The following is an 8754-nucleotide window of genomic DNA, read 5'->3' as shown; positions in this document are numbered from 1 at the left end:
CGCTCCTTCGTCGGATCCGCCGGCTGCGCTGTTCTCAACCCCGCCGCCTCTGCTCACTCTAGCCTGGCCTCACCTCACGCTAAGCCGGGGCTTCCACTAGGCCACTGTGTTTTTCGTTGTGAAAGCGAAACTACTTTGTTTGGTCTTCCAATAGAGGACACGACTACAAATCAGTGGTTAAGTTGTATTTACAACACTGTTCCAGAACAGTTTAACCCAAATATTCAGATGTGTGCAGCACATTTTATAGAGGACTGTTTACTGATCCTGGGAGAGTAACGTTAGACTAAAATGCCGGCAGTTCTGACTCACGTAAGTACGTTTTCATTTAAAGGATTTGCCACTGATGATTCAAACGCGAGTTTTGAGCAGTGTAGAGTAGCACTTGTTGTTTGTCATTTCTCTGATCACAAATGCAGACAGGCTTTTATGTTTACATGGAAAATAATGTGTTTTTTAAACTTTAAACCGCATAAACACATTTCATTGCACCAAATACACAAAATAATGTTCTTTTTAGCAGCATCATATGACCCCTTTAATGTATATACTCTCTGAGCAGTTACTTCTTTTGAACAAGTAATTAATTTGCGATGATTAAAGAGGTATATCTGATATAGTTTGAATGTGTATGAATCTACTGCATCCATATTGTCGTCTGTACTGTGCATCTGTCGTTTTGTCGTCATCACCTGTCCTAGGTATGTAGTAGAAATCAGTGTATGCCACCATTAATTGTGGCCAGAACCCTCTGCAGATCACAACAGCGTGTGTGTCAAATGTTGATTATCGATTGAGCCTGTGGTAACTCATATTGAGCCAGTGGGAAGAACAACAACTCCACTTTGAGTTGACCAAAGCCAGTGAGCATTGTTACATGAGCTCCATGACATGTACAAGACCAACTATGTCTAAAATATGTATAAACCTGAATTTCTTGAAATCAATTTAACATACAAGTTGCAGGAAAGTCGTTTGAAGGAGACCAAACAGATTTAATATATTCTTTCCGCCCCCCCCCCCCCCCCATTGTGTTAACATGTTATTCATTGTTAATTGTTTATTTGTCTCTATGTCTCAGATTGATCTGCTGAAACAGGAAGTAGTAAAGAAAGAGTCTGAGTCGATGGCACTGCAAACTAAGCTTGACACACTGAGCAATCAAAACTCGGACTGCAAACAGCACATAGAAGTCCTGAAGGAATCTCTCATAGCCAAAGAACACAGAGCTAATATCCTTCAGGCAGAGGCAAGTATTTCCATAAAACATAAATTTACACGCATCTGTCACACTTTTCACGCCCATAAATAACTGCATCTGACTGTTAATGTAAAATGCTGACATTAACAGTCAATGCAATTGACTTGTTAATGCAAAATTTTATAATTCTGACAGGACTGAGGGGGTCTCTATAGACTACAGTGAAAATATTTTTTTGGGGAGCCAGTGTTCTTGTTAATGAGGAAAAAACATTGTTAAGATCATGTTATCAATAATTACTGTTGAGATAAAGAAAGAACATTGAGTCTAAAAATGCAGTTGAGGGCAAAATCCCATAAATACGAGATATGAGATTTTTGATGTGTTTTGTTTTTCCATTTCACAGTGTAGCAGCTATGCAAATAGACACTGTCTATAACTGAATGGTGTACCTCTCAGGTGAAGGGTAACCTAACCCTCAGTTCTCACATTCTCACTGCATTTTTAATAGCCTGAAATGTTGTAACCTGCATGCCCTGCCTATAAATTGGACTTGAATACATGTGTCTTTTAAAATGAACAATAACCATCCTAAATTATGTAGTCAATAGTTTTTAACAGCACTATATCACTGAATTATTCACCTGAAAAACAGGTGTGCAGACATTTCTGGGACCTTTCTGAATCATAACTCAGAGGGGCAAAGTCATTAAACTAACCTTTTTCAGCAGGGGCATTCAGAGAACATTGGGGGCATTTTTTAGGGCCATAGATTTTACTATGACCTAAAATCACTAAATTTACACCAATGTGATTAGACAAGATGGTGTGTTTTTCCCCATAGCAATGACACTGTTTCTTTCAGGTTTTTGTAATGAAATCATCCAGAGTTTAAGTGACTAGCATCCACACTAACTAACTAACTAAACCCAGACACCTGTCCTCTGACAAGGAGTGTCCGTTCTTCCAGGCCCTCAAAGAGAATCGTATGTACCAGGAGTCTTCTTTAGGAAGACCAACATAAATTATATGAATTAAAATAATAGACCATGCCCTGAATGACAGACTGTTCTGACAGCACTGTCAGGAAAAAAAGAGACCTTACTCAAAGAAAAAGAAAAAATAATAATAACAATAATAATAAAATAAAATAATTTGAAAAATAATATATCACTTTGAAGATTACCATTGTTAAGTTTGAATTTCCTCTAAAGGACAGTTTGTCATTAGGTGGACGCTCTACGTCTATGTCTGGATGAGAGAGAGTCATTCCTAAACAAGAAGATCAAACAGACCCAGGATCTCATAGAAGAGAAGGGAACACTAAACAGTGAGATGTGTGACCTGAAGGATATGCTGGAGGTCAAGGAGAAGAAGATCAACATCCTGCAGAAAAAGGTACACCAGACATATTTGAAATGTACCAGTGAGTATTGAAGTACCTCCCTTATGCACTTAACAATGAAGAGGACAATGCGTTTTGTCCCCCTCAAAAGCAGTTTTACAAGCTGATTCTTTATTCAACAGTAGCCTACAGTTCTAAGACCAACGTCTGTAGAAAGCCACATACTATACAGATGTTGAAAACTGATTGGCAATATGATTAAATAAGTTTATGAATGTCCATTTGTGCAGCCATAGCAGAATGTTTTATAAGCTTTCTGCAGAATGTCTGTGTAGTAGTAGCCAGATCAAACATAAAACTTTAGCATCATTAACATGCTAAAAGTTTATCCTAAGGGTTGTCATCATAGGCGGCTTGAGGGCCGTTCTGTTTAGTGAATCTCACATCAGTCAGGCAAGCTATAATGCACGCAGTTCTAGTGTTATATTTAGCTTTACAACATAAAATGTTTGTGCTTTCTGTTTTTTGCATGATGATAAATTGCATTTTTATGTAATTAAATTCAAAATCATCAGGTTTATCAGAGAGATTGTGACTCGTCAAACCACTTGTTTGAGTGACATAAATAGAGTGACCGCTCTTTAAAGCGTTGTGCATGGTTATCTAACCATTATTGTAAGTTGTAAGATCAGATCATCTTTGCCTTTTTTTTTAACAATGGTATTTGTAATTAAGACTACAACTTCAGTTGCTACTTCTTAAAATGACCATTTGATGACATTGTCAAATAATGACAATAGCACCAATGAAGCGAGTTGGCAAAATAACTCTAGGAAATATAGAGATAACTGAAAAAAAAACATAAATAAAAAACACTTGCCCTGGATATCATACGATGCCACCCAAAGCAAGGTATTTTGTGAACTCTGCTCTAAATCAAGCAAGAATCTTATAAAGCCTTTGTGAAGGATGGCTTTTCAAAAGCATTAGAATGATGCTGCCTAGGTGGGGATCGAACCTGAGTATCTGGTGCCCTAAGTGTTAGATGTTTCCCACTGAACTCCCCAACAGCTGAACCCAAGAGCAGAAGAGCAATGAACCAGGATACCTGAGTTTTTAAAAATAAGAGTGATCTTTACTTGAGGAACAAAAAGATAGGTTAAAAAAAACAGTAAGGTACAGGCTTCTCTCAAGAGCTAGAAAGAAAGATCGTATCTACACCGTGCTGTGGTTACTATTGCTAGCATCGCCAATGCTCTAAATTCAGGCAAACACAAGCAGATAGACGACACAAGAATTGCTTTATTGCTTGGTTTATCACCCATCCAATTATTTTTGCATGCCAGGGATTGGCAATTCGAGGGAATACAGATGGGGATTCCAATTGAATTCAGTAAATAAATTAATGAGCGCAAATTGTCCCAGTGCTGAAGTCATCGTTGGCTCGCAAGGAATAACTGAGTAGCGAGTTATTCTGTAATTTTGGTGTGCTTACTGCTGTAACATCTTAATTTTCCACCAGGGATCAATACAATCTATTCTCTGCTTGTTCTCTGCCCATTGACACTTTAGGAGACTTCATGAATATTAGGGCTGTTTAATAACCTTTACTTCTGGATCTCTCTGAGACACACACAAAATAAACTAATAAAATAACATAAATTGATATTATAAGGACCACTCATTAGCCCAATGATGGAATCCAACAGCATGGGTGAAGGTATAATGCGTGTAGGTATTTTATCTAATCCTATGTAAAGTTTAACAAAATTATGAGGATTCAGTATACATTCGATTATGGCTCCATGTTTAATCTGACTCCAATTTCAAGTAAATTTAGATTTGTTTCTATTTAGGAAGAAATCTCAAACATTGGTTATGTATTATTTTAGATATCTGATTATTTTGGATATCCTGTACTTCCAGTTATCCGTTCATTAGGGACCTGATGTCACAGAGGTCACTGGGGTCATGCATCTCACAATCACAAATTCCCCAGTCTGATTTTAGTCAGAGGGTGTAGGTTGACTAATAAGTCGGCTACTGCCTACTGCTTGCTCTTGACAAAAAGTATAGTTTAGTTAGTCTCTTTCATACAACTTGCTAAATCAGTGATAGACAGAAATTAAAAGGTCTCTAATGACATGCCTACTGCTCCATTCATTCATGAGCCTTAAGTTTGCTCTATCCTGGCCATAGAGCTGAGGTAACATCAGCCTCCACATACTCTTCTAGTCATAATGTTTAATGAGAATCCAAAATAATTTATTTGTCAGGCAAGAATGTACTATGGCAATTACATTATAAAACAATGAGAATCCAATTCAGAAATTATAAATACATAACAGAATCTAAGAGTGAGAGATGTATACCTGACAGCAAAGAGAGTGTTCTGGGTGCAGAGCTCCAGATATTTCACTCGCACTGTGCAGGGGTTTTCTGGTTACAGAATCCCAGTGACTATTTTGCCTCTTAAATACTCAGACCACTAACAAATAAATCTTCAACTCTAAGTTGTAAAACACAGAAGGCCTTTCGGTTGGTTGGAATCCCATGACCCAAGGGTCACACCTGGCCAGAGATAGGAAAACATTCACATCAGAGACCTTGTGAATGGCACAAAGAACAAACAGATTTGTGAGAATCATCCTCAGATTTAATCCTGAACTTGGTGAAACAATTATCTTTATTTAAAATAGGTTTCAAGCCTCCCAAAATTCAAAAGGGTTAATGTAGCTTAACTAGAGTGTGACATTTACAACACCAAGGTCATGGATTCCCAAGGAATGGACATACAGGTATACTAATGTATACAATCCATGCGCTGTAAATTTGGATATAAGGATCTGCCAAATGCATCACTGTCATGTAAATGAAGACAACATGTTGCTTCTCATTTGCATAAAGTTGATTGCCAACAATCTCTGTCACACAGGTTGCCAGAAATTCCCTATTCTCATTGAAAATCAATGATATCCAGATATGTATGTTATTGCTATAAATTGTGCTCACTGCCTTTCATTTGTATAGTGATCTTCTGAATGTGATTTCAAGAGGATGTGGTACAAATTGGGGCAGTTTAGACCGGTCATAATCTTGACTCCTTCGGCTGTTTCAGTGGTAAATCTGCACGTATAACTGGAGCCAAACAATCTCAATTTAGAACAAAAATGCTCTCAATTTAGAGTCCTGCACAGAAAGGCTTGTGTTTAACACACACAAATGCAATGCACTCCCAGTCCCACAGACTCTCTCAATTACTACCAAATTCACATGTATTAAACACATGTATTGGATCAGATCTAATCTATTGACAGTTGGGACACTTACATAGACACATGTAATACAGAACTTGAAGAATGTTTGATCTGAATACATTATACAAAGAACTGTAAGATTACCTGGGCATGGTAAGTAAAATGCTTTCTAAGCTGGAAACTCCTAAGTTTTCGGCCATCCCACTTTTTGTCTTTCAATGCTCTTCTCTTATAGTAATCTAAAAAGACTAAACAGAATAGTTTAGCATGGTGATGAATATGACAGTGGCAAAAACAGTTCTAGCAGTACCTCAAAAGTAATTGGAATCAAATAATAACTATTGGCCATGCCAAAAGAGTTGAAAAGAAAAGTTTTGAATGAGGAAAAGAAGGGTTCAATTCTGGCTTTACTGGCAGAGAGATACAGTGAGCGTCAGGTTGCTTCTTTCCACACAAGGACAAGCTGCAGACGTTGGGGAAAACAAAGCTACAGACCAGCAGAGGGCGAAAACGACTCTCCGCTGACCAGGATGAACGCCAACTCATTCGAATGTCATTTAATAACTGTAGGATGACATCAATTGACCTTCAAAAAGAATGGCAAATGGCTGGAGTAATGTCACCTTTTCTGATGAGTCCAATTCTCAGCTTTGCCCAACACCTGGTCGTCTAATGGTTAGACAGAGACCTGGAGAGGCCTACAAGCCACAGTGTCTCACATCCACTGTGAAATTTGGTGGATGATCAGTGATGATCTGGAGGTACTTCAGCAAGGCTGGAATCAGGCACATTCGTCTTTGTGAAGGGCGTATGAATCAAGCCACGTACAAGGTTGTCCTGGAAGAAAACTTCTTTTCCACAACTCTGAGGATTGTTTTTTTCCAGCAAGTCAATGCTCCATGTCACACAGCCAGGTCAATCAATGTATGGATGGAGGACCACCAAATCAAGACCCTACCATGGCCAGCCCAATCTCCAGACCTTAACCCCATTGAAAACCTCTGGAATGTTATCAAGAGGAATATGGATGGTCACAAGCTGTCAAACAAAGCTGAGCTGCCTGAATTTTTGCACCAGAAGTGGCATAAAGTCACCCAATAGCAATGTGAAAGACTGGTGAAGAGCATGCCAAGATCCATGTAAGCTGTGATTGAGAATCAGGGTTATTCCACCAAAAATGTATTTCTGAAGTTAAAACATTAGTATTGTGTCGTTTAAAAATGAATATGAACTTGTTTTCTTTGCTATATTTGAGGTCTGAAAACACTGCATCTTTTTGTTATTTTGACCTGTTGTCATTTTCTACAAATAAATGCCCTAAATTACAATATATTTATTTGGATTTTGGAAGAAATGTTGTTAGTAGTTTATAGAATAAACAAAAATTTTAATTTTACTCAAACGCATACCTGTAAAACCAGACAATCAAACAACTAGTTACTTATTAGCATGGATATTACTAGCATATTGTCTGTTTATTAGTACTTATAAAGCACATACAAATGCCTTATTCTGCGTGACCGTATTTTAGATCCCTTAATCCACTCCATACCTGAACTTAACAACTACCTCACTAACTATTAATAAGCAGCAAATTAGGAGTTTATTGAGGCAAACGTTGTAGTTAATAGTTAACAATGAGAATTGGACCTTAAAATAAAGACCAAACAAACAAACAAATAAAATTAACTTATTCAGCCACAATATCTTTGCAAGCACAGAGTTTTTTTATTCAATTTATATATTTATCATCAAAAATAAATAAATAAACAATTGACCATAATTACTGTAAACAAGATTTAAATAAATAAAATAATTGTTAATAAATGTTTAATCAGTAATAAAAATGATTAAAGATTAAAAGATTGCACAGTATGTGGTAGTATGCACTAAGAATGTAACTTGCCAATAAAAAAAAAAAGCAGAATGTCTTGCTGCTTCTTCGTGTCCAAATCTATGGTGACTCCTGTATTTGGCGTCATGCTGAGAATGTCTTTGTGTCTTCATCGAGAACATACTCTGAGTTGACTGAACTTAATCCTAGCTGTGTTTTTGGAATCAGTTATGAGTATTGTAGGTTTATGATATGTTGGTAAGAGTGATGCATCTTTCCAACTAAAATTTCCTGAAATGAATGAATTAATAAAAATAGTGTCATTATTCAGCTCCAGTCATTTCAGTGCTGATTCAGTTTGGTTCAATAAACTGTGTAAAGTAGTAGTAGATGACTGGCTTATCAGTGGCCTTAAACACAATGAACGTCATTCTTATTCAAACTGTGTTTCTGTTCTAGCTGGTCCTGGCATGACACGTTCATAGCTGGCCATAGAGAAAATATAGGCTACACACACTCTTCACTCAATTAGAAGTACATACAGGTGCATCTCAATAAATTAGAATGTCGTGGAAAAGTTCATTTATTTCAGTAATTCAACTCAAATTGTGAAACTTGTGTATTAAATCAATTCAATGCACACAGACTGAAGTAGTAACCCACCAATTCACTATCTCAACAAATTAGAATACTTCATAAGACCAATAAAAAAATAAAATTTTTAGTGAATTGTTGACCTTCTGGAAAGTATGTTCATTTACTGTACATGTACTCAATACTTGGTAGGGGCTCCTTTTGCTTTAATTACTGCCTCAATTCGGCGTGGCATGGAGGTGATCAGTTGGTGGCACTGCTGAGGTGGTATGGGAGCCCAGGTTTTTTTGACAGTGGCCTTTTTTGGTCTCTTGTTTCTCATTTTCCTCTTGACAATACCCCATAGATTCCCAGTCAAGCACACCAACACCATGGTCATTTAACCAACTTTTGGTGCTTTTGGCAGTGTGGGGAGGTGCCAAATCCTGCTGGAAAATGAAATCAGCATCTTCAAAAAGCTGGTCAGCAGAAGGAAGCATGAAGTGCTCCAAAATGTATTGGTAAATGGGTGCAGTGACGTTGG

The 8754-nt window shown here is 37.4% G+C and overlaps 1 protein-coding gene across 1 annotated transcript in view; it reads left to right on the top strand.

The window, feature by feature from the left end:
* LOC107573311 (ERC protein 2-like) overlaps nucleotides 1-8754 on the top strand; it is a gene marked incomplete at its 3' end in the record, with an annotated part of 27970 nt that overhangs the window by 7640 nt on the left and 11576 nt on the right. Inside the window, exons 3-4 of the mRNA XM_016259750.1 lie at nucleotides 1082-1249; nucleotides 2432-2599. Coding sequence (XP_016115236.1) covers nucleotides 1082-1249; nucleotides 2432-2599 — 336 coding nt within the window. The remainder of the gene's footprint in view (nucleotides 1-1081; nucleotides 1250-2431; nucleotides 2600-8754) is intronic.

This window comes from Sinocyclocheilus grahami, unplaced genomic scaffold, assembly GCF_001515645.1.
Source record: "Sinocyclocheilus grahami isolate Dianchi unplaced genomic scaffold, SAMN03320097.WGS_v1.1 scaffold1916.1, whole genome shotgun sequence".
NCBI classification, from domain to species: domain Eukaryota; kingdom Metazoa; phylum Chordata; class Actinopteri; order Cypriniformes; family Cyprinidae; genus Sinocyclocheilus; species Sinocyclocheilus grahami.
This window is presented reverse-complemented; position numbering and strand designations above follow the sequence as displayed.